This window comes from Gobio gobio (assembly GCF_949357685.1).
Source record: "Gobio gobio genome assembly, chromosome: 2".
Lineage (NCBI taxonomy): Eukaryota > Metazoa > Chordata > Actinopteri > Cypriniformes > Gobionidae > Gobio > Gobio gobio.
The window spans coordinates 64,142,257-64,169,342 of record NC_137098.1 but is presented as its reverse complement, the minus strand read 5'-3'; the positions used below and the strand labels follow the sequence as shown (position 1 = coordinate 64,169,342).

Genomic DNA, 27,086 nt, shown 5'->3' with positions numbered 1-27,086 from the left:
ATAGCGGCGACATAGACCTTGAGGGTGGAGGGAGACAGCCTTCGCTCCAACCCATCCTGTAGAAAGGTAAGCACAGAAGCGATCGAACATCTTCGGGGGTCTTCTCGGCGAGAAGAGCACCAATCGACGAACAGGTTCCACTTCAACGCATAGAGGCGCCTCGTAGAGGGGGCTCTAGCAGAAGTGATGGTGTCAACTACCGCTTGTGGTAGGTCACCTAGAACCTCCGCGTCCCGTCCAGGGACCAGACATGGAGTTTCCAGAGGTCTGGACGCGGGTGCCATAGGGTGCCCCGTCTCTGAGTCCTGTCTCAGAGGAATGGGCCAGGGAGGTGCTGTCGCAAGGAGCACTAGTTCCGGGAACCAGGTCCGGTTGGGCCAATACGGAGCAACCAACAGGACCTGCTCCTCGTCCTCCCTGACTTTGCACAGTGTCTGCGCAAGAAGGCTCACTGGGGGAAACACATACTTGCGTTCTTCCCGGGGCCAGCTGTGGGCCAGGGCATCCGACCCGAGGGTCCCCTCGGTCAAGGAATAAAACCACTGACAGTGGGTCGTCTCTGGGGAGGCAAACAGGTCTACCTGTGCGGCCCCGAAACGACTCCAGATTAGCTGGACCGCCTGGGGATGGAGTCGCCATTCTCCCGGAAGTTCCTGCTGATGTGACAGCTCGTCGGCCGCACGATTGAGCAGGCCCGGAATGTGAACAGCACGAAGCGACCTCAGATGCTTCTGACTCCATAAGAGGAGATGGCGGGCGAGTTGCGACATGCGACGGGAGCGTAGACCACCCTGTTTGTTGATGTACGCTACGGCCGCAGTGTTGTCCGTCCGGACCAGAACGTGCTTGCCTCTGAGCGGCACTTTGAAGCGGCTGAGTGCAAGACGAACTGCTAACAACTCGAGGCAATTGATATGCAATTGATATGCCAAGCCCGTTGTACGTGGCACCCCAACCCGTGGATGAGGCATCCGTGGAGACAACGGAGTGCCTGGACACCTGTTCTAGGGGGACTCCCGTCCGGAGAAACAAAGGGTCCGACCACGGGCCGAAGGTTTGGCGGCATCTCGGAGTCACTTGGACACGGAGGGAACCGCTGTGCCACGCCCATCTCGGGACTCGATCGTGTAGCCAGCGTTGAAGCGGTCTCATATGAAGCAATCCGAGCGGCGTTACTGCGGCTGCGGATGCCATATGCCCCAGGAGCCTCTGAAAATGTTTCAGTGGTACCGCTGTCCTGCCTTTGAACGAATTCAAGCAGTTCAACACTGACTGGACGCGCTCCTCGGTGAGGCGCGCTGTCATGGCGACCGAGTCTATCTCCATACCGAGAAAAGAGATCCTCTGTGTGGGACAGAGTTTGCTCTTCTCCCAGTTGACCCGAAGTCCCAACTGGCTGAGGTGACTGAGCACCTTGTCCCTGTGTTCGCACAACTGCTCCCGCGACTGGGCAAGGATCAGCCAGTCGTCGAGGTAGTTGAGGATGCGAACGCCATGCTCTCTCATGGGAGCAATGGCCGCCTCCGCCACCTTCGTAAAGACGCGGGGCGACAGGGACAGGCCGAAGGGTAAGATGCGGTACTGATATGCCCGTCCCTCGAACGCGAAGCGCAGAAAGGGCCGGTGTCGAGGGAGAATCGAGACATGAAAGTACGCGTCCTTCAGGTCAATCGCTGCAAACCAATCTCGGGGACGGATGCACCTGAAGATGCGCTTCTGCGTTAACATCGTGAACGGCAGCCTGTGAAGGGACCGGTTCAGGAATCGCAGGTCCAAGATCGGTCGTAACCCGCCGCCTTTCTTGGGTACAATGAAGTACGGGCTGTAGAACCCGGACCTCATATCGGCTTGAGGGACCGGCTCTATCGCGTCCTTCGCCAGTAGGACAGCGATCTCCGCCCTGAGCACGGGGGCGTTCGCCTCCACTACAGTCGTGAAGTGAACGCCCCTGAACTTGGGGGGACGCCGGGCGAACTGAATCGCATAGCCGAGTCTGATGGTACGGAGGAGCCACCGAGACGGGCTGGGAAGCGCTAGCCAGGCTCCCAGACTCCGAGCAAGGGGGACCATCGGCACCACAGACATACCCGCAGCGGGGCAGCGAGGCGGAACGCAGGGATCCGGCTCGGACGGCATGGGAGCGGCCCGAAGCGGGATCTGAGTGTGCTGTGCAACACTTACCTGCATCCGCGGAGGGGACGTGCGAGTGTGGGGAGGCCGCTTGTGTGCGTCCCGACAGCCGGCGTCCCCTGCTGGCGACGGGAGAGGTACTTGAGGGTGGCGAGGCATGGAAGCGTCGACCACCGCCAAGCGCGCTCTCTTGGCACCCAGAGATATTGGAAACTGCTCTTTTATTGAAGTTTTGGGTGCCGCTGGCACTGGGGCCAGCGGCGGAACAGACAAACAAAAGATTTTCCCCCGGCCCTCCTCCGGGGGAAGGAGTGGTGCTGCAGCCATCTCCCTCAGAGCAGTTTCCTCCATCTCTGGGTGGCCCGTCTCAGGGCCGCTTGTGACGACGCTTGCCACCTGGCTTGGCGGCGGCCTGAGCGGGCTGGACGTCCTTCCCACGGCCGGCCCCACGCCGACGGCTGGTGGAAGGCTGCTGCGGCGCCTTGGCGGGGGCGGAGGCGGCGGCGGGTGGACGTCCTCGGCGACGAGTAGTCGGAGGCGCTGCCGGCGGCGGCGGGGTGGAGGCAGCAGCGGGCCGCCGGGGCAGGATGTGTTTAATCGCCTCCGTCTGCTTCTGGGCGGCCGAGAACTGCTGGGCAAAGCTCTCGACCGCGTCGCCGAATAACCCAGCTGACGAGATGGGGGAGTCCAGGAACTGATATTTATCGGTCTCCCTCATGTCAGCCAGGTTCAGCCAGAGATGACGCTCCTGGACCACAAGCGTGGACATCGCCTGACCGATGGCACGGGCGGTGACTTTCGTCGCCCGGAAGGCGAGGTCCGTCGCCGTCCGGAGCTCCCGGAGGAGCTCTGGGTCAGGCCTACCCTCGTGCATGTCAAGGAATGCTTGGGCCTGGTGGACCTGAAGCAACGCCATGCCATGCAAGGCGGACGCAGCCTGTCCGCAGGCCTTGTAAGCCTTCCCGGTCAGACCGGAAGAGAACTTACAGGCCCGGGACGGGAGACGTGGGTCACCGCGCCAGTTAGAGGCGGTCGCCGGACACAGTTGCATCGCGACGGCGTGCTCCACTGGCGGGATCCCCACGTAACCCTTGGCTGGCCCGCCGTCGAGGGTAGTGAGGGGGGAGGAGTCACTCGGCCGGTTTCTGGCAGAAAAAGGTGCCGTCCACGACCTCGTGAGCTCCTCATGCACCTCCGGGAAGAAAGGTGTCGGAGCGGGACGCTGAGAACCAGCGCGACCCACCCCGAGGAACCAATCGTCCAACCTAGAGGGTTCGGACACGGTGGAGGGTTCCACTCGAGCCCAACCCTTTCGGCGGCCCGGGCAAGCATAGCAGCCATCTCAGGGTCCGGGGCAGCCGTTGCCACTCTCCCAGAGGGAGGCAGTACAACTGACCCTTCATCCCCCGAGGACTGAAACTCCCCCTCCGATGCAGCGATTGACATCTGTTCGTCCGCTGGAGCTCCAAAAGTCACCACTGGTCTCCCGTGGGAGGGTCCAGCAGGTTCTCCTGGAGGCTCTACCGGCTGCGGAGCAGAGGGAATAGGGGCCTGCGGAGATTCACTCGCCGGGTTTGCCCTAAACGTGATCCTCAGATCACCCTGGCCATCCAAAGAAGCAGGTCCGCCCGGGTTAGGGGCAGCCCTGGTTCGTGGGATGGGTAAGGGGACTCCCCAAGCCCGGAGGTAGGAGAGTCTCGATCTTAGCTCCGAGATGGTCATGTTCCCGCAGTGGGAACATGAACCATCCACAAACGCCGCCTCAGCGTGCTGTGTGCCCAAACACGTGAGACAGCGATTGTGACCGTCAGCAGGGGACAGGGAACGACCGCATCCAGAAACGCACGGGTGGTAAGACATCCTGAAAAGGACGGCACGTCACCCGTGAACTCTTTTTGTGAGGAAACGCTCTGTGCTGAAGCACTCAGGGGGAAACGCGACAGCACACGGGATTGTGTGCAGGCCATGCCTGTACTCAAACAGGGAAAACGCCCAACCAGACCAACAGAAATTTGTTGCTGTGAAAACAGCAGTTTTCTCTGCTCTCTCAGCAGCTGGATGAGTCAGCGCGGTCCCGCTGAAAGGTGCCGTTTCTCCAACACGCGTCCTCCTCTGGTCCTCTCCGGTCTAGTTTCTCTTGCTGTAGCAGCGAAAATACTCGTCTAACAGATGAGTGAGTCCTCTTCATATGCCTGTGTGGCTCCGAAGTGAATGACAGCGTGCATTCGCTCTCGCTTCCTGTTTATACCCGCGGCGCGGGGCGGGGCGCGAGATGCAAATCTCGCACGCCAATTGTCCATTGGCCGGTTCTAGATAGCTCGAAGCTGATAGGGGCTCCCAGAAGGGATCCCAATTCGTCGGTACGTCCGACGTACGTCGAACGTGACCGACTGAATGGGAACTGAACTATTTAGGGATCTAGCATCACCAAATAGAACAACACAAATGATATCAAACACCTTAACATCTGTGCACAAGGGCATTGGCTTGCTTTTCCTCTACCATTTCTGTCCGATTTCTGTCCAAACAGGAAGCTCTTACCTGAGCTCCACCTTTGGTTTTTCATCACGGAGGGATCTGCGGCAAAGCTTCAGGTTACTGCCCAGATATGGAAATTCACGCATTTCCATCTGATCACAGTAGATTCTCAGAGGCTTTAGGACTCCCCTGAGTTTTAGCAACTGTTCTGGGACACAAGATCAAAGGGTAATGTGAGTACAGACTGTAATAGAGCATGAAACATACTCTATGCATGCATGTAAATGCCAATGCTTCACACAAGTTTGATTTTACTCTGCTTTGCATTCTGAGAAGAGTCAGAACGCAGTTCATAAAAGTAAACCGTCTTCTTTCATGCTGTTTTCTTTTTTGTACAAACAGCACACATTTCTCAATTGTCCACATGTTTATAGCTAGCAACCTGTATAACAGCACAATCACTGGCACAGACATTTGATTATCATGCTATTATTCCCTTGAAAATCAATGCATTTGCCAAACATTTGCACGCTTGCATACTGTATGCTTCTGGCCTTATAAAACCTCGATAGTGCTACATTTGTGTGCATAATCAGACTAGGGTCTGCTATCTATAAAAAAAGACCACCACACAACTCACCTGCAACAATGTCCACAGACTTGTTCGAAGGTCCACAGTACAGGATGGCAGGCGTTTTGGGGGGTTTCTGATCAGGGGTTGACTTGGAAGATTCGGAAGAGGCCAGAAAGTCTTTGTTCTTCTTGAAAAACTGGTAAACAATGTGAATACCAACCACAGTTTTCCCTGTACCTGTGGATGAAAATATGTATGGTGTAGGGATGCCACAATTCTCAATTTAATATTGAACCGTTCGGTACAGCCTTCACGGTTCAATACGCATCGGTTTTGCATTTAATTAAGTATTTTTCTACAAATTCTATCATTTGCCTCCATCCCAATACACTGAAAAACGCGACATACATTCACATCACACGTTAGTGGTAGAGTTATACTCACGGAACACTATAGTTTTTCAAAATCACGAAAGTTCATTATTCGCATGCTTTTAAAGCCTTGCAGGTGTCCTGACATTTCATCCTACCCGTCAGATTGTCCTACCAAGGCTTACTGTGCATGCCCACATCAATATTTTTTATTTTTATTTTTTATATTTACATTTTAAGGGTGGTTTAGAGTAGGGATAGGGGTAGGTATGGATATTAATGGATATTAATAAAGCAAATCACATTAATATGATTCTGGTAGCACAATCTGATAGGTAGCATTTTACATCCATATTTAATATTTATTTATTTAAAATATTTACATAGTTTTAAGGGTAGGTTCAGGGTAGGAGTAGGTATGGATATTAATAAATCCTCAAATCAGATGAATATGATGCTGGTAGCACAATCTGATAGGCAGCATTTTTTGCTGTCGAATTGTGCTACCTACTGTTTTAATGGGAGGTAGCAAAATCTGACAAGGTAGGACAAATCGACAGAACACGCAGGTCTTGAAAGCAAATTGACAGCAGCGCAGCCTATAGTCAACACGCGATCCTTAAAGGGACAGTTCACCTCTAAAATGATGTAATTATTTACTCACTCTAATATTGTTCCAAACCTGTATTCATTTCTCATTTTTGAGTGAACTATCTATTTAATGTTAATACAACAACAAAAGACAATAAGAAAATCACTCACTGCTCTTGACTGAAAAACTTGAATACAGTAGCTTTAATAAGAATCAGTTTATATTTTATAGTGAAGTCTGTGTAGTGTTTTATTTTTACATTTATTCAGTCAATTTCATACTTAAATGCTGCTGTACAGCTCTGAGCTGCCAGTGTAAATCTTTATAAATATATATATATATATATATATATATATATATATATATATATATATATATATATATATATATATATATATATATATATATATATATATATATTTTTTTTTTTTTTTTTTTTTTTTTTTTTTTTTTTTTATATATATATATATATATATATATATACAATATACACTAGGAATGTGTACAAGGGTTTTTTAAGTAAAGTTTTAAGTTTAAGTAAAGTTTTTCAATTCTTTTAATTAAAATGAAAGAGTACTGCAATTAAAAAATAGTCTTTTTTTTCTTTAACCTCTTGCTGTTCCTGTCGCTTAAGAATCGAATAGCAAAAAACTGATGTGACAAGCCATCAGAACCGAACTGAACCGAAAACCGTGGTTAAAAACTGAGGTATGTATTGAACCGTGGACTAACTGTATTGTTGCATCCCTAGTATGGTGTGTGGCACATGAGTACACTGTAGGATTGAAAATGAACAAAGACATTTGCTTTACTGTTTAAAGTCAAGTCAAGTCAACTTTATTTATATAGCGCTTTTTACAATGCAGATTGTTTCAAAGCAGCTTCACAGTGTTAAACAGGAAAACAACAGAATTTTATTCGGCTATACAGCCGCTCTGGGGAAAACGGTGATATCATCAGCTGTAATTATCATACAGTGACAATATGGGCAGATCAGTAATTTAGTTGATGTATTTAATTTAGTTTAGTAATGAAATTTATTTGGATATTTTGTTTTTTGAGTTTTTTGAAAATTGAGTGTCCCCAACTGAGCAAGCCAAGCCAAAGGGGACAGTGGCAAGGAACCAAAACTCCATCAGAGGCATAATGGAGAAAAATAAACCTTGGGAGAAACCAGGTTCAGTTATGGATGCCAGTTCTCCTCTGGCCAATTAACAAACAGTGTATGATTATTATTCTGGGAACTTTACAGGTCAGGGGTCATATTAGATCGAAATATTCGAAAGATTGGAATCATCACGCCTTAAACCCCCTTAAAGACTTGGCCTTAAAGACTTAAACCCCCATCTTTCTTACCACAAGGGCCATTTGGAATTTCTAGAGAAAGAGGTGTTGATAGTCCTCAAGGGCTGTAGGCCACAATGTGTGTCACCTCTAGTACAGTGAGGGAAGTTGTAATTATCTGATTGGTCAGTTTGAATGTCTCATGTTTGGGTTTTGGTCACATGATCAAGGAAGGGATAAAAGAAGATTGCAACTGTTGCTCTCGCTCTGTTATTCTCTGGCTGTCTCTCTTCTTGTGGCCTGCTCTCTGGCTCTTCTTTTCGCTGGAGCTTCCTTGCTCTGGCTCTTTCTCTCTTCTCTTTTCTAAAGCCTCTCTCTCCCTCTCTCTCTCTCTCTCTCTCTCTCTCTCTCTCTGAGCGGAAGTTGAGTGAGTGGATGCGATCGTGGGAGTGTGTTTGTGGCGTGAGTGTTTTTTTCTTCTCTTTTTCTTCCAACTGTTTTTTATGTTTAGGGGATTTGTTTATTTTAGTGGTATAGTTTAAGTGGTCAGTTTATTGTGGTGACGGCGACAACCGGTGTAACCAGGAGTCATGCCGGTTCGTGGAGTTGCAGGTGTGGGGCTGGAGACGCTCACACGTCAGCATGCGTTTAAGCTTTGTCCGACTGTGGAGTGTTCTGTGGAGGATTGCGCGTTAGCAGTCGGCGGGGTTGTTGGATACGATGGCGTTAAATCCGCGTCTAGGATGAACAATGGAGTTGTGATATTTGTGGATAGTTTTGATAAAGTTGCAACAATTGTTGAGCAAGGTGTAACGATTCGAGATGTTTTGGTTAATGCGGTGCCACACGTTAATCCGGCAAAAAAGATAATTTTGTCGCAAGTTCCTCCGTTTATTAGTAATGAAATGTTAGAGCGAGAGCTCTCGAGACACGGACAGCTGATGTCACCGATCAGAACGATCTCTCTTGGCTGTAAATCTCCGCATTTGAGACATGTTGTTTCATTTAGAAGGCAAGTTTTTATGATTCTAAAGAACAACAATGAAGAGTTAAATTTAGTTTTCAAGTTCAGAGTGGATGATTATGATTATAACGTTTATGTAACCTCTGAAAAGATGAAATGTTTCGGATGTGGAGTGGAGGGTCACATCATACGAGCCTGTCCAGAAAAATCCAATGCTGAGATTAATAATAAGAATGTAGAGCAGGGTGAGTCAAGTAAAGCTCAGAGACAAAAGCAAAAAGAATCTAATGAATTTCAGGGGAAAAAAACAGACAAAACAAACAGACAAAATGAGATAAATGAAACTCGGGGGCAAAAACAGAGTGAAAATGAATCTCAGGGGCAAAATCTGAGTGAGTCAAATGAAACTCAAGAAAAAAGGTTGGATGATTTAAATACATTCCAAATACAAAAACAGAATGGACAAAACGAATTTCAGGGACAAAAACAGAATGAATTGAATGAGTTTCAGGGGAAAAAAATGAACGAATCAAATGTAAAAGAATCGAAACAATCACACAAAGTTCAGAGGCTTGAACAAAATAAAAGCTCAATACAGGAAAATAGAGAGTTTTTTCAGGTTCCCTCTCCAGTCGTTCAAACTGATTTTGTTGAGAACAGTCAACAGCTTGTTGTTGAGATTGAGCAGGAGGCCAGTACTAGCACACAGAAGGAATTAGAGGAGGATTGCTCTGTAGATGAAGAAAGCGAGATGCTTGTAGATGACAAATCTGTTAAAGATAATGTTAAGAAAAGGAAAAATAGAGATGTTTTTCAATCCTCTGAAAAAATGAAAAGGTTTCCCCTTCATGATTGTTCTCAGTCTCTTGATAGGGATGTTGAGGTAGACTGATGTAGATTCTTTAGCTTCCTCGCAGTCGCAGTCTTTGCCCCTGGAAGGAAGTGGCTACTCTATGTTGAGCATTAAGAAGTTTCTTAGGAGTACTAAAGGAGCTAGGAATGTGAAGATTGAGAGTGTGTTTCCTGATCTGCAACTTTTCATTGATTCAGTTAAGAATTTTCAAAAAAGTTCTGAAAGTGAAGGGGAGAAAGTTTTTACTGACCAAGAGATTTATCGTTTAAAGAAACTTGTTTTGAAGGTTAAAAGGCAGTTAGAATATGGTGATTATGTTTAGTAATTTTTTTCATTTGTCTTTCTTTGTTTTTTCTTTTGTTTTTCTTTTTTTCTTTTGTTTGATGAGTGAGTTAAAAATAGGCAGTTTGAATTTAAATGGAGCTAGAGACGAAAGAAAAAGAGCTTCATGTTTCAAACTATGCTCCCTTAAAAAACTGGACATTATCTTTGTACAAGAGACACACAGTACAATTGATAATGAAGTTGACTGGAAGAGAGAATGGGAGGGTGACGTTTTCCTAAGTCATAAAACAAGTAATAGTTGTGGAGTGGGTGTTCTTTTTTCCAAAAGTTTTAATCCTCAATCTATTGAATGTGAAGAAATTATTAAAGGTCGTTTGTTAAAAGTCAGAGTAAAATATGAAAATGTACAAATTGTGTTTATTACTGTATATGCTCCTGCTGTTGGAAAAGAGAGATTGACTTTTTTGGAGAATGTAAATGATGTTATTAGAGATTGTAATGATAAAGAGTTTTATTTATAGGTGGGGACTGGAATTGCACAGAGAATAGGCTTGATCGAAATCATGTAGAGCCTCATTCTGCCTCTCGTACCCGTCTCATTCAATTGTTAGAGACTCATGAATTGTATGATGTGTGGAGAGGGTTGCATGGCAATCAAAGACAGTATACCTGGACTCATTGTAAAGATAATTTATTGTCCATGGCCAGACTTGATCGTTTTTATTGTTTTAAATATCATGTTAACGTTGTTAAAAACTGTTTTATTAGCCCTGTTGGGTTTTCTGATCACTCACTTGTTGTGGTTTGTGTCTTTTTGACATGTGTAAAGCCAAGTAGTGCCTATTGGCACTTTAATACAGCTTTACTAGAAGATAAACATTTTAAAGATATTTTTGTATCTTTTTGGAAAAATCATCAAAGTACAAAAAATGAGTTTATGTCTTTACAACATTGGTGGGACTTGGGAAAAGTCCAAACAAAACAGTTGTGTCAGCAATATCATTGTAACGTCACTAAAGTCTTGATGTAGTCAGTGAAAGATCTGGAGTCTGAAGTGGAAGAACTCCAGACTTTAGCTGAGGTCACAAAAGAACAATGTTATTTTGAAGCTCTTGAGTTTAAAAAGTCTGTGTTAACTAACTTGCTTGGGGTATCCGCACAAGGGGCTCTGATTAGGTCCTGTTTTAAGAATGTGGTAGAAATGGATGTTCCATCACACTTTTTCTTTGGTTTGGAGCGTAAAAATGGTCAAAAGAGACTTATTCATAGTTTAAAGTCTGATTCTGGACATGTGATGTCTGATCATGCTGCTATTCGTAGACATGCAGTGAGTTTTTACAGTGATTTGTATAAATGTGAGCACCAAGGAGAAGAGGTGATGGTTCAGAGTTTTTACACTGGTCTTCCCCAGGTTAAACAAGAGAGCAATACAGTTTTGGAAACAGATATTTCCCTGGATGAGCTTCATGAAGCTTTGCAGTGTATGCAAAGCAGAAAATCTCCTGGGTTAGATGGCCTCCCTGTTGATTTTTATAAATTTTTTTGGTTTTTAATTGGTGAAGATCTTTTGGCAGTATTGAACGATAGTCTAGCCAATGAACGTCTGCCTTTAAGTTGCAGAAGGGCAGTTCTTACCCTGCTGCCAAAAAAAGGTGACCTTCAGTTCATAAAAAACTGGAGACCTGTGTCCCTGCTTTGCACGGATTATAAGATACTCTCTAAAGTGTTGGCAAGTAGACTGAGTAAAGTGATGGAACAAGTTGTTTATCCTAATCAGACGTACTATATCCCTGGAAGGTTGATTTCTGACAATATTGTTCTCATTCGAGACTTGTTAGAAATCTCTAAGCTTTTTGGCCTTGAAATGGGAATCATTTCTATTGATCAGGAAAAAGCTTTCGATCGTGTGGAACACGAATATTTATGGCAAACAATGACTGCTTTTGGTTTTACTACTGGTTTTATCAATAAAATCAAGACTTTGTATTGTGATGTTCAGAGTGTTTTAAAGATTAATGGTGTTTTGAGCGCTCCTTTTCAGGTCCAGCGGGGAATCAGACAGGGTTGTGCCCTGTCTGGCATGTTATATTCTCTGGCTTTTGAACCGTTATTACACAAACTTAGATCTGTTTTAAAAGGTGTGATGTTACCAGGGTGTGATATGCCTCTAAAGTTATCTGCGTATGCAGATGATTTAGTCATTATGGTGGATAATCAGAAGGATATTGAAATGCTAACAAAGGTGTTAACTCAATTTGGCATAATTTCCTCAGCCAGAGTAAACTGGGGCAAAAGCGAAGCTCTCAGTACAGGGGGAGTAATGAAAAGAAAGTTGCAATTGCCTGTGGGATTGAATTGGAAGACAGAGGGGGGTTTAAAATACCTAGGTGTGTTTCTGGGTGATGAAACCTTTGTCCTTAAAAACTGGGATGTTCTTGAGAAGGTTAAAGGTCGTTTTGCAAGATGGAAGTGGATTTTACCAAAAATGTCTTACAGAGGTCGAGTTCTTGTTATTAATAATCTGATTTCATCCACTTTATGGCATCGCCTATCATGTGTTGATCCTCCTCCAGATCTGCTGTCAAAGATTCAGGCACGTCTTGTTGATTTCTTTTGGGATCGTCTGCATTGGAAACCTCAAAGTGTATTATTTTTGCCAAAAGATGAAGGAGGACAGGGCTTAATTCATCTGAGCAGCAGAGGGGCAACTTTTCGGTTCCAGTTTGTGCAGAGGTTTCTGTGTGGTCCCACAGATCTGGTATGGAGACCGCTGACATGTACTATTTTGAATCAACTTGGTGGACTTGGACTAAATAGAGCACTGTTTCTGATGGATCTAAAGCAACTCAACACCAGTGGATTACCAAGTTTTTACCGTGGACTGTTCAAAGTTTGGAATCTGTTTAAGACTGAGAGAGCAGAACATCACAGTTCACTGTATTGGCTTCTCCAAGAGCCAGTTGTGTATGGAACTCGTTTGAGTGCAACCTGTCAAATAGGTCCCAGTTTACTCAGACAGTTTTGTATGTCTAATGTAGTGACTTTGGGACATGTTATTCAGTTTACAGGTGCAAACATGGACAGTGCTCCTATCCTTGCCTCTCATCTAAAGGTGCATTCTGTTCGAATCATTGCCTTGTTGCTCAAAAAGTGGAAAGAAACTTTAACAGACTCTGAACTCACGCTGTTGCATTTTTATTGTGATGGCTCTGTTCAACCTAGTGTTGATGACATTTTTCCTTTGGTGAAGGTTCTCCCAGATTTTAAGGACTGTTCAGGTTTTCTTTTAGAAACCGATAATTCCATTATGTCGGTACAGGATGTTGACAAGAAATTGTTATACAGATTGATTGTTAAAACTCTGAACAAAGATAAATTAAATGGTAGAATTGACACCCCATGGAGAGCTCGCTTGGGTTTGATTGATGGTGTTGGACCTGAATGGAGAGCGCTGTATAAACCTCCATTGGTGAAGAAGGTTGCTGACTTGCAATGGAGGGTTTTACATACAGCCGTGGCTGTTAATGCTTTTATCTCTGTTTTAAACTCTGATGTTAATCATGACAGCCCTTTTTGTACTCTTCGTGAGACAGTTTTTCACTGTTATATGGACTGTTGTCGTCTTTTGCCACTGTTCTCTATGTTGGAAGATCTTTTTAAATTGTTTGGTGTAGTTTTTTCCAAACAGTTGTTTATTTTGGGTTACAGGTATTCCCAAAAAAAGAGGGAGCAGTGTCAACTCTTTAATTTCATATTGGGAACAGCAAAGATGGCTGTGTATATGAGTAGACGAAATAAGGTTGAAGGTTCTGCAGATGATGATGCTGTTTTTGTATTTGTCAAAATGTTGAAAGCTCGTTTGAGAATAGATTTTAATTATTACAGTTTGATGAACGATCTAGGAAAATTTTCCAATGTATGGTGTCATAAGGATGTGCTCTGCTCTGTTGTAGAGAATAATTTAATCTTCAAGAGTGTGTTGATTTAATGTGATTGAGTGTTGTCTTTTAGTATTGTTTTAATAAAGTATGTATAAAATCTCAAAAATCTCTCTCTCTCTCTCTCTCTCTCTCTCTCTCTCTCTCTCTCTCTGGTGCATGCTGGGAGTTTGTGAGTGCGTGAGTGCGTGTGAGGGTGAACACGGTGAGAGTGTTTGTTTTTTTTCTTTATCTTTTCTCTTTACTTTGAGGTTATAATGGATTAGGTTATTGATTAAGTTAGGAAAGGTAAGTTATAGTTTGGTGTAAGGTGTGGCGGAGTCGGGATGGCGTCCCTCCCTGAGAGTGGAGCGGCGTCTCTCTCGCTCCGCATGCCGTCAGGTGTGTGGTTGAACCTGGCGTCACAGTGGAGGATGTGTTACTGGCGGCGGGCGAGCAGATCGGGTACGAGAACATCTGCTCGGCCTCCCGTATGAACAAGGCAGTAGTGATCTTTGTGAAGGAGGAAGTCTTGGTCAGTCGGCTGATAAGCAGCGGTGTTGTGGTAAGTGGCACTTTTATTACCGTTTCACCGCTGGTTACACCGACGATGAGAGTTACAATTTCAAATGTTCCGCCTTTCAATAAAAACAGCGTGATTGAGCGATCTCTGGCGAGCTACGGGAAGTTCGCTAGCCCGATCAAAATGATTTCACTTGGGTGTAAAAATGCGGCTTTAAAGCATGTATTATCATTCAGGCGACAAGTTTTTATGTTTCTGAGTGAACCGGATTTGAATGTTTCTTTTAGACTGTGGCATGAAGGGAAATCTTATCAGGTGTATGCGAGTAGTGGAAACATGAAATGCTTTGTATGTGGAGACGTTGGGCATAAGAGGGTGGTGTGTCCACACAAAGGTCAGGACAGGGAGAATACACAGCAGGGTGCGGATGCTGCAGGTGAGGGATCAAAGGAAGGGGAAGAACAGCCTCAGGTGGAGAGTGAGGTGCATGAGGATGATGATGATGGTGGTGATGGTGATGGTGGTGGTGCTGCTGGTGTTGTAGGTGAGGTGAGGTCTATTGCTACTATGGATAAAAATAAAAATACTGAGGGAAGGGGGATGACAGATGAAGGTGAGGTTACGGTGGGAGGAAGTGGAGAAATAGTGATTGGTGAGGATTTGGTGATGCAAATGAAGGTGAGGTTACGGTGGGAGGAAGTGGAAAAACAGTGATTGGAGAGGATTTGGTGATGGCAGATGAAGGTGAGGTTATGGCAGGAGTAAGCGGAGAAGTGGTGATTGTTGAGGATGGTGGAAATGGAATTGAAACATCACAGGGGTCTATAATGAGTAATGATAACGATGATGTTTTTTCAGATGGTTCTGAAGTTGGTTCCCAGGTTGTGGAAAATGTTTACACACTGCAAGAAATAAATGATTTTTTGGATGTTACTTTTGGGAAAGTGGTGGAAGTCAGTGATTTTTTCCCGGATGTGGATAGATTTATTGCTTCAGCCACTTTGTTGCAAAGAACAGTAAGCTTTGATGAGCTAAGCAAGAAAAAGAGATTTCGTTTAAAGAAAATTTTAACGAAGTTACGTCAAGGCAGGTCTAGTGCTTCGAATAATTAAAAAAAAAAATGGATAAGTTACAGAGAGTGTCTTTTTCACTATGGGTTCTTCTGTTTCTGTCCCTTCTTTCTCTCTTTCTCTTCTCTATGGAGTGTCTGAAGGTTGGCTCCTTAAATATAAACGGGGGTAGAGATAGGAAGAAATTAGCAGTAGTTTCAGAATTTTTAAAGATAAAACAAATTAATGTTGCTTTCCTACAGGAAACACACACTGACGTTAATAATGAGGTGGAGTGGGGTATGTGGTGGGGGGGGAAGCTGGTTTTAAATCATGGCTCAAGCAATAGTGCTGGGGTTGCTATTTTATTCTCAAAGAACATGAATTTTAACATTTTAGCTGTGGAGGAAATTGAGAAAGGGAGGATTTTATTAACAAAGATAGAGTTTTGTGGTTTTTTGTTTGCTTTTGTTAATGTTTATGCCCCAAATAACGGGTCGGAAAGGGTGAAGTTTTTTATAAAACTAAATGAGACGTTAAAGAAGATTAATGATGGTGTGTGTGTTGTTCTGGGGGGAGACTGGAACTGTACAACGGATTTTACTGTTGATAGGAATGGGGTGGAACCACATCACCAATCCAGCTTAGCACTTTCTAAAATAATAGGAAAAAATGGTTTGATGGATGTATGGAGAATGAGGAATAAGAAGGAAAGGCAGTACACATGGGTTAAAGTGACTGACAATGTGATTTGTGGGGCTCGATTGGACCGTTTTTATCTTAAAAAAACATGGAATAATAGAGTAGCAAATGTTTTTCATTCGCCCAATGGCTTTTCAGACCATCATATGGTTAGTCTAGTTTTAAATCTGAAAGAACTGTCAAGCACAACTTATTATTGGCATCTTAACACCAAACTTTTACAAGATGCTTTGTTTACTGAAAGATTTAGATTGTTTTGGGATGAATGGCGAGTGAAGAAGAGTTCTTTTGAGAGTCTGAGCCAGTGGTGGGACGTGGGTAAAGCTCAAATACGAGTCTTTTGTCAGAACTATACCCAGCATTCTTCATCACGTATTAAAACAATAATAAAAGGACTGGAGGAAGACATTATGAAATTAGAAAAAAGCCTTATGGATGATACTGGAGCGGTGCAGAAGGACTTTCTGAAAAAGAAAAGAATGGAGCTTGGATCTTTTTTACAGGAACAGACGAAGGGGGCGCTGATCAGAGCAAGATACTGCTCCATCAAAGACATGGATGCTCCCACTTCCTATTTTTTTAATTTAGAGAAGAAAAATGTACAACAAAAACACGTTTCACCTGCGACGTACTGATGGATCCATAACGACTGACCCAGTGGAAATAAAAAGAATGGCAGTTGACTTTTATGGGAAGCTATACAGCAAAGAACCTTGTGACTCTAACAGTGCTGCGGAATTACTCCAAGACTTGCCAAAGTTACCTGATGAACAGAAGGAATGGCTGGACAATGAGATCAGTTTTAAGGAGCTAACGGAGGCGGTGCAGCAGCTGTCCTCGGGGCGCTCTCCGGGAATAGATGGACTGCCTGTGGAGTTTTATAAACACTTTTGGAATATTATAGGAGAGGATTTACATGAAGTATTTTTAAGTTGTTTAAAAGAAAAGTTACTACCTGTAAGCTGTCGCCGTGCAGTTTTATCTTTGCTCCCAAAAAAAGGGGATTTATGCTGCCTGAAGAACTGGAGACCAGTGTCTCTTTTATGCTTGGACTATAAGATTTTATCCAAATGTCTTTCTAACAGAATCAAACATTGTTTACAGTTTTTAATTGAGAAAGAGCAAACGTACTGTGTCCCAGAGAGGTCAATTTTAGATAATATTTATTTGTTAAGAGATTTAGTTGATTTTAGCCATCTTAATAATATTAATCTGGGTATTTTATCATTAGATCAGGAAAAGGCCTTTGATAGGGTTGATCATGGGTATCTTTTTAATGTTTTAAAAAACTTTGGGTTTGGTGAAATGATGTTATCATATGTAAAGTTGTTATATTCTGATGTATTTATTATGGTTAAGGCTGGTGGGGGTCTAAGCGCTCCCGTTCCTATTGGTCGAGGGATTCGACAGGGCTGTCCGTTATCTGGTCAGTTATACAGTCTGATGATTGAACCGTTGTTACACAGACTGAAAAAAGACCTAAAAGGTGTAGAGATTCAGAATGGGGGTAAAAGTGCGAATTTTGTATTATCAGCTTATGCAGACGACATCACTGTTTTTATTACAAGGCAGGAAGACATTAGAAGACTAAACAAAAACATTAATTTATATGAAAAGGCATCTACAGCAAAAGTGAACTGGGAGAAAAGTGTGGGGTATATTATAGGCAGGTGGGAAGAGACGGGATGTCCAACACTTCCAGGTGGCTTAAGGTGGGGAAGAGAAGGGTTAAAGGTTTTAGGGGTTTTTATTGGTAGTGCGCAGTATCAGGTGAAGAATTGGGAGGGTTTGCTGGAGAAGGTGTCTAGCCGGTTGTCTAAGTGGGAATGGCTATTACCACAGTTGTCCTACAGAGGTCGAGTTCTGGTTGCTAACAACCTGGCAGCTTCTGTCCTGTGGCACAGGTGTGCCGTCCTGGATCCACCGGAAGAAGTCATATGTGAAATACAAAGAAAGCTGGTGAACTTCTTCTGGAGTGGTGAGCACTGGATCCGGGCATCGGGGATCTACTTGCCAGTCTGTGAAGGAGGACATGGACTGGTGGATGTCAAGAGCAGGATCAATGCTTTTAGACTGCAAGCAGCAAAGAGACTCTTGTATCACAAAGATTTGTTGTGGACCCATACTGCGTGTGCCATTTTACAGAGGGCAGGGGGTCTCGGACTGGACAAACACCTGTTTTTAATGAGATTGGAAGAAATGAATCTTTCTGGAATTACACCTTTTTATCAGACAATGTTTTATGTGTGGAGGAGTGTTTTTAAAGTGGACAGAGATCGGAGCAGTTCTGCTCAATGGGCTCCGGAGGAACCTTTATTTTTTAACAATATGATCCAGACAAGACTTTTATCATCAGTGACTGTCAAAACATGTCTCATTGGGAAGGGGATTGTGAAGCTGGGTCAACTCATGGATAACGATGGATGGAAAGCAGTGGGAGTTATTCAAGGAATTACGGGCCTACAGTCACAGAGACTTGCATCTAAATTGATTGAAGAAATTTCCATGGTGGTAAAAAACATGTATGGAGAGAACATGGCAAGAGGACAAATGGATAACCATAGTGGCAAACCAGAATTTCCAAGGATTGGCATTTCACTGCAAATAAGTGACGAGGACGAGGGTGAAGTCGCCAACTCAATCCTGAACTCTCTGACTCCTCAACTGGAGTATTTGGACAATGTTTCAAAGAAGGCGCTCTATCACTCTACGGTTAAAGTGATGCATCAGCGGTCACTAAAGCGACAGAAAGCCTCCAGATGGCCAGGTTTGTTGGGACCAGAATTCCTTGTGCGGGACAGGTGGAGGACCCTGTATAAACCACCTGTAGAGAAGCGTACTGCTGATCTGCAGTGGAGGATCATCCACGGGGCCATAGCTACAGACAGACACGTGGCACACCTGAATCCAGCAGTGGGGGGGCAGTGCAGGTTTTGTGGTGAGGGAGAAGATTTAGAACATCTGTTTTTAAAATGTGGTAGATTAAATAATCTTTTTCAGTTACTAAACATTTGGTTTAATGGTTTTACAGGGGATTTTAATGATCAGGTTTTTATTGGAGGGTTGAAGTATAGTTTTGTTTTAAGGAAGAGAGTAGTTTTATTGAACTATTTAATAGGGACAGCAAAAATGGCTATACGGAAAACCAGGAAGAATAAAGGTCTAGGGGTGGCGGCGACGGATCCTAAAGTGATGCTGATGTGGATGGTGGCAGCAAGATTGAGAACTGAGTTTGCATATTACAGTCTTACCAATAATATTCCTGCTTTTTGTGAAACATGGTGTTTTAAGGAGGTTTTATGTGTTGTACATGATGATCAGTTGGTTTTAGGGTTTTAAAAATGGTAAAATGTTTTTTTTAAAATGGTAAAATGGTTTTGTTTTTTAAGACATCATGTTTGTAACAAGTAAAAAGTAAAAGATAAAGTATTTCTAAACCTCTCTCTCTCTCTCTCTCTCTCTCTCTCTCCCTCCCTCTCTCTCTCTCTCTCTCTCTCTCTCCCTCTCTCTCTTTCTCTCTCTCTCTCTCTCCTTCTATTCCTCAGGTAACATTTTATATACAGTATGTGCTGGGTACCATTAATGATATATGATGTGATAACTAGTTTTGATTCGGTATTGACTTTGAAGTGCTACCTCTATTGCAATACAATATCGTCACATTATAGCAACGCTCTCCCACATATATTGCTATTGTAACTGTGCTTATTTCCGTCGTTGGTATAAGTAGCAGTGGGAGGTAATAGACAAGAAATGTACAGTTTTCTATCATCCAGCTGATAACGTTTCTTTAGTCATTCGGCAACCCGGCAGCCTGAACTGTAGGCGAACCACCCTTACAGATAAGGCCCGCCCAATCGTCCAGATGGTGGCTTCCAATAATTTGTTCCACAATATGTTGCTGTCTGGGCTGTAGAAGTAACAAATGTGTTTCGAGTTTTTAACAATTGAAGTTCTTTTCAACTTTACTCAGCGTTATAAAATGCAGCGCTCCTGTTTGAAGGGTAAAAACTGCAAAATGGGGCGCAGAGGTCAAAAACATCCATTTAGCATGTGTTTTCAAAGGAAAACAATTCAAAAACAGCATGTATTGTTTTACTGATACTGACTGAGAAACCGTACCAACTTCCAAATAGTTCAGTGCACTGCAAACCCCTTTGGCGAAAATAACTGACTCAAAAGAACAAATCATTTAGATTGAATTGTTATTGATTTGAATGATTCATAGCTATCTCTAGTTTCGAATAGACGACAGAAATACTGGAGGACACACACATTAGCCGTGTTTCCACCGCAATAACTTTCCCCAGGAACTAGGAACTTTGGGGTGGTACTCTGTGTGTTTCGACCGCAGGAACCAGGGTCTAAATTAATTTACGGGTAAATATTTCCCTCTCCGGACGGCCCCGCTCCCGAGGTGGTACTTTTTCAAAGTTCCGGGACTTTGGGGGTGGGACTTGGCCGCTGAACATGCTGATTGGTTGAGCTCACGCGAGGTTCGTTCTGCATTCAGTAAATATTTTTAGTCTCGCTCTTTCTGTCTGATGGCACGCGTTCGTCTCAGCCATCTCAATGTCAATGTCCATAATAGCTGATTAAAACATACGTTGTCTTATTTTAAATCTAGCTTTACGAGCTTTCAGAATACGCTTTAGTATCCGTGCTCATCTCTTTTCCGCCGTTTTGTTAATTACATCTTTAGTAAACCAATATAACCAGCAAAAGCAGCGCTGCTTGCATCTCCTCCACTTGTTATTGTTGCAGACAGTGTCGCGCAAAAATGATTACTGTCCGTCACTGACTGGGAGGAGCAGTTGCGCGCTGTCCTACATCACCGGACTTATTTGCCTAATCTTCATGGTACTTTAGACCGCTGTGGAAAGCAGACAGTAGCAGGTATGGGGGGGGGGGGGTTCCTGTAAAAAAAGTTCTTGGTACAAATTGTTCCGGGTAATTTTGGTGGAAACGGGGCAATAGTACACTATTTCAGTACCTGGGGGGCCCTGAATCACAGTAAAAGGTTTCTTCATAGCTTCCTCAACAGCTTCCTGCTGGCTCTCATTCAGAAGTGGCAGGTTCAGGCTCTCGTCCACATCGTACAAGCTGATATTTTCTATATCGACATCTAATACAACACAAAAAGTTTTTTACCACATTAACACATACATGAGATATTCATAGACATGGGAAATGGCCACAAATTAAGAATTCGTTCCCATGCCTTAATAATTTGTTCCTCGTTTTAGGTGAATTGTGGCCATGTTGGATTAATTTGTTGCCTGGAACAAGTTAATAAAATATGGCCACAAAATAATGGCATGGGAACTAATTATCTTACATGATATACATTTTTTCCCTCCAATCATGTGCAGGGGTCAATACATACACCTTAGATACTTAGACGCTGTCTTTTGGGCAGAGATAATTAATGGTCTGTATGGCACTATTCAAACGAGTAGTGCTGTTTCGCTTTTGCTGCATTTAATGTCTCTCTTATGCAACGGAAAAGGCAGTGCATATCAGTTAAAGTGCATCCGGAAAGTATTCACAGCACTTCACTTTTTCAACATTTTGTTATGTTACAGCCTTATTCCAAAATGGATTCAATTCATAATTTTTTTTCCTGAATTCTACAAACAATACCCCATAATGACAACGTGAAAGACGGAAAAAAATAAAAAATAAAGAAAATAAAGTACAGTACAGAAGTATTTACAGCCTTTGTCATGAAACTCAAAATTGAGCTCAGGTGCTCCTGTTTCCACTGATCATCCTTGAGATGTTTCTACAACTTGATTGGAGTCCACCTGTGGTAAATTCAATTGATTGGACATGATTTGGAAAGGCACACACCTGTCTATATAAGGTCCCACAGTTAACAGTGCATGTCAGAGCACAAACCAAGCTATGAAGTTCAAGGAATTGTCTGTAGACCTCAGAGACATGATTGTATCAAGGCACAGATCTGGGGAAGGGTACAGAGAAAATTCTGTAGCATTGAAGCACGTAAATGGAAGAAGTTTGGAACCACCAGGACTCTTCCTAGAGCCGGCCGCCCGGCCAAACTGAGCGATCGGGGGAGAAGGGCCCCAAGAACACGATGGTCACTCTGACAGAGCTCCAGCGTTTCTCTGTGGAGAGAGGAGAACCTTCCAGAAGAACAACGATCTCTGCAGTACTCCACCAATCAGGCCTGTATGTTAGAGTGGCCAGACAGGACATGACAGCCCACCTGAAGTTTGCCAAAAGGCACCTGAAGGACTCTCAGACCATGAGAAACCAAATTCTCTGGTCTGATGAAACAAAGATTGAACTCTTTGGCCTGAATGGCAAGCGTCATGTCTGGAGGAAACCAGGGACACCTCATCACCTGACCAATACCATCCCTACAGTGAAGCATGGTGGGGGCAGCATCATGTGGGGATGTTTTTCAGCGGCAGGAACTGGGAGACTTGTCAGGATCACGGGAAAGATGAATGCAGCTGTACAGAGACATCCTTGATGAAAACCTGCTCTAGAGCGCTCTGGACCTCAGACTTGGGCGAAAGTTCATCTTCCAACAGGACAACGACCCTAAGCACACAGCCAAGATAACAAAGGAGTGGCTACGGGATAACTCTGTGAATGTCCTTGAGTGGCCCAGCCAGAGCCCAGACTTGAACCTGATTGAACATCTCTGGAGAGATCTGAAAATGGCTGTACACCGACGCTCCCCATCCAACCTGATGGAGCTTGAGAGGGCCTGCAAGGAAGAATGGGAGAAACTGCCCAGAAATACAGAATCAGGCGTTGTTCTTCTTCTGTTGAGGCGGTGCTTCACTACACTCTCACGTCATAGCCGGGCATATTCTGAAATCGATCGTTTGCTGGGCCTGGTGTCAATAAAAGCTTTTCTTTGTCTAACAAGGAAGTTTTAACTTACAGAATATTCTTATATTACCATGACCTTTTATATATCAAAAGCTCAAGGGAAAGTTGACTTCTCAATTCATCAACTCTTTAATACATTTACAAAGATTTCAAACATACTTCTTCCATGTTGTCATTATAGGGGTATTGTTTGTAGAATTGAGGAAAAAATTAAGGAATTTAATAAATTTTGGAATAAGGCTGTAACATAATAAACAGACTTTGGACACCCCTCCACCCACTCCAAAGGGTCAAATAAAATTTGCTCTAACATAATTTCATTCACAATTAGAAAATGGTCCAACTAATGGGAACAGTAACAACCATAAAAGTGACTTAAGACGCAGCAGACTTAGGGCCAGATTTACTAACAGCGTGTGCCAGCACAAACACTCTTTTGGCGTTAAGAAACTACTGTCAGGATTTACTATAGACACGCAGTGATAAAATTTGAGGACAGGGTTATTTTTGTGGCTGATATTGCATATGTAGGAGTTTCCCTTTCAAACGAATATTTAAAAATGAATGTAGGTGATTTACTAAGACTTGTGCTTGTCAATCTTCTGGTGTTTGTGCCATATATTTACTGCCCCAAAAAAAGCATGTCTTAAACCAGACGCTAATTTGCGCTGCTCTTGGTAGATTGTGTTGGTCATTCTGGAAATGATCCGGCTGCTTCTGTGTTCTTTCATTTGTGCTGCAAATGTGAGTTAATTGTCTGACTGCTTATTTTTGAATTTCAATTCAGGCTGATTGCAAATTGCTTGAGACAATTGTAGATGGGTATACATTTTTTCATTAAATCGTCTGCTTTGAGTAAAGCTGCCATTTTCTTTCACTCACCATCATTCAGTTCTTCAAGTTGTTGTCTAGTGGCGACATTCTTCACCAGGTCATTAGCCAGTCTTAGGTTAGCAATCGCTTGTTCCCTGAGCCTGCAAAAAGATTGCATTAGTTACGAGGCCATATGTATATTTTAGAACAAATCTGAATATATCAGCTGGATGAATGATCACTCACACATATGGAATTTTTTTGGGAATGACCTCAATGGTAAATTTAGTTCCTTCTGCATTAACCTCGGGTGGAATGTAACTCATAGATCTTTGTGTGATCTGAAAATTAATCCGGTCTTCATTGTCTGGATTCTTCTGTTTCTTTGGTTTGCTGGTTACCGCGTGTGCAACCCATGTGAAAGGTAGCGAACCCTGCAGATCTGAAACGGCAGAACCATTCGAATGTTTCGCATCCTTTTCATCGTTCTTTGGTTTCTGATGTCTTAGTCTGATGCACAAGAAGCAGTTCCTAAGGTCGAACTCCAGAGACCATTGCTTTTTCTGAGTCGTGGTTATATGAAAAAACCCTTGGAGATCTGTTTCATTTCCGCTCCATTTTATTTGCACGTCCTCTAAGATGACACTATTATTTTCTTCCACAGCATTGTAAGCAGTGTCTATCTGACATAGTCGTCTCCAGATGTTCTGGTACTCCTTGTAGCTCTTATAATTAGTCTTAGATGCATTGCATTCCGCTTTGGAGAAGCACACCGTAGGGTTTCTTGTGTGCTCCAAACAGATCTCAAAGCTTTCATTGATGTTGAGGAGCAGAACTACAGGAACTGGTAAGCCATCTTTAAGTTCAGTCCCAAGTTGCACCTGAACAACTGTGCCTAACTCCAGCTCCATCGTTGGTTCCTTATAATGGTGCTCCGTTGAACAAGCCTCACTTTTCAGACTTTTAGTTTCTTCATTCTCATTCTGCCTTCGTTTTATGTCTTGGAGGCATTGGTCAATCTTAACCCAATCCTGCTGTTTTGTGGCAGATACCAGACTTTTCCACATGATACTTGACACTCGAGTCACATTCTTCATGGGTTTTGACAGGTTTGAAATCTTGAATGATTCACTGAATGAATACACTCTCCTCTTCCACTTAAGAGTCATGGAGTTCTTGTCCTCATTGTATCTTGGCTGATCCACAACTTTTAGATGCTTGTACATGATAGTAATCGCCTCTAACATAGGATGTAGAGGGAATGATATTGTGAATTCATGCCCCTGCGGAGTGATCTGGTCCACCACAGCGAGCTTGGCCACATCTTTGGGTTCAAACTGAAAATTGTTTAGTCTCAACACCAGAGCCTCTTTCTCTTCTGCATCCATTCCAGACTGACAAAACCCGCGGATTTCAACTTTCGTGTAGTCAGCTTGCGGTAGGTATTTCTTAGAGAGCACGGTGTGCAGAAGTCTCTGCAAGATAACATCCAGATAACGCCTCATAGGAGATGACGCCCAGGTGTAGGCGTTGAGCCGTAAATCATAGTGACCCAACCTTGATTCTGTCGAGGAGCACGACTGAAGTATGACGGCTTTCTTCTGAATGTCACGAAACTCCCGTACCATGGGGATAAATGTTGGATGGATTTCATCTGAAAAGATTAACTTCATCAGATTATAGTAGTCTTTGCTCTGTGCAAACGCTTCCATCATGTGAAATATGGAGGTAAAAATGTTCAAAGATATGCCTGCATGCTCCATATTGTCATATTCTGTATTGGACCAAACATCAGTGTCTACTTCACAGATGTTCGAAAAGTAAAGTGACATGGGAATTAGGTTCATGTATTTCTCTCTAAATTGGATCAGTTGTTGTGGGTCCGGCTCCCGGTGGCACCTCAGTGGTGTGAGATCTTTTGTGACGTCTGTAGATATGAGTTTTTCAGCAACGGCACTATTGTAGAGATTCATTAGTTCCTCCACCATGGCGTGTGAGAGACTTTGCCCTGCTTGCCTCCCACATGGCCATCCGCCTTCCAGTCTGCATTTTCGGTGCACCTCGGAGAAACGGTAGGCAACAGCTACACAATCCTCCACGCTTGATAACCGCAGAGGCTTTGTGTCATCCGAGCAGTAGTACTGCTCAATAATTTGGTCTGCCTCTTCGTACGACATCCGGCTTTCAGACCTAATGTGGGTTGGATAAAATTCGCAGTTTCGTATAGTACTTGTTTTCTTCTCAGCCTCTATAAGCAAGGATATGGCTTTCCGGTCTTTTTTAGGAATCAAACTCAAGTGGTCTTCGCTCAGCTTTCTTGAGAACATGAAGGAGACGTCTTTCTTCTCTGAAGGGTAAATCGTTCTGCCGCGCAGTCTAGCGAATTTGTCTGGCTCGCTATCTTTGGTAATGCAACTTGCGACGTCTGTGATGTGAACACCAATCTGGTAGTAATCATCCATTTCAGTCACGCTAATGGCGTCATCCAGGTCTTCGGCTGATTTTGGGTCAATGGTGAAAGTCCAAGTCTTACTTTCCTTTTCATTCATTTTACGCAAATCCTTCCTTTCCACAGCCTTCTCGTCTTCAGGTTCTGGTTTGAATGGTGGAGGTGTGTCTTTAAGGCCAAGTTCAATGCCTAGCATTTCTCGCAAAGCATCATACTCTGGAATTACTTTTGTAACCACACCAAGAGGGAATGATTTCATACTTTCCCATTTTAAAACCTTGACAACTAACATTTGATTCTCAGCAATCTTTACAAATTCCTTTTTAACCCAGCATCCACTTATGAATTGTCGAACTTCAATGTTGCCCGTGTAACTCTCATTTTGAACTATACGTATTCTGGTCATGCGTTTGTTAATGGGTGTAACATATTTAGGATCGTCTTCCACCATCTTACAGATGAAGATTAATGAGTTTTCATCTCTATTTATTAATCCAACGACCCTCCCAGTTACCACTTCACCTTCCTCTTCTCTGCTCAAGATCTCTACACAGACTTCATCTCCAGGGAAAGATCTGCCCACATTTTCTCTTCCACAGATTTTGATAGAGAGCATTGGTTCATTAAGAGGCCTGGCATACGCCTGATCATGTCTTTCTATTTCAAGTTTACAGTGTTTAAAGTCATCTGGATAGGTAGTCAAATGTTTTTCAATATCTTTCTTGCAGAGTGGCAGATCAAATTCTGACTCCAGACTTTCAAAGGTTTTGTAAATGGTCTTGGCATGATTATCTTCTATGTTGCTGCTGTTAGAAGAGTTACTCTCTGAGCTCTCCATTTATGTCCTGTTTGGAAACACAAATCGAGTTATTAGGCACTTAAAGGGATAGTCTTTGTCTTATTGTTCTAACAATTAACTAGTAATTAACATTTAAAAACAAATTTTCTATTTTAATTCAAGAAATTGACAAAAGATAATGCATATATTTAATAATATTTTTTTTTTTAAAAGCTCTTATAGTGGTAAAAATGCCTTTGGAAATTTATTTAAAGGGGCAAATATCGCTGTAATGGGAAAGTTATTGAAATGAAAGTGCTCCTAAATTTTTCACTGTGCTCCTAAATCCTAAACAAGTGCACAAGTGCTCCTAAAGAAAAATGTTAGCATAGAGCCCTGAAGACTAGTCTTACACTCTCAAAACAAAACGTGTAGCTGTACCTTTAAAGGTACA

General features: G+C 43.3%; 1 protein-coding gene across 1 annotated transcript in view; it reads right to left on the bottom strand.

The window, feature by feature from the left end:
* LOC307143140 (3'-5' exoribonuclease HELZ2) overlaps positions 1-27,086 on the bottom strand; it is a 51,396-nt gene that overhangs the window by 10,680 nt on the left and 13,630 nt on the right. Inside the window, exons 2-6 of the mRNA XM_079844444.1 lie at positions 23,652-26,699; positions 23,475-23,566; positions 20,716-20,847; positions 5,249-5,419; positions 4,672-4,816 (exon numbers count right to left, since the gene is read on the bottom strand). Coding sequence (XP_079700570.1) covers positions 4,672-4,816; positions 5,249-5,419; positions 20,716-20,847; positions 23,475-23,566; positions 23,652-26,692 — 3,581 coding nt within the window. The 5' untranslated portion in view covers positions 26,693-26,699. The remainder of the gene's footprint in view (positions 1-4,671; positions 4,817-5,248; positions 5,420-20,715; positions 20,848-23,474; positions 23,567-23,651; positions 26,700-27,086) is intronic.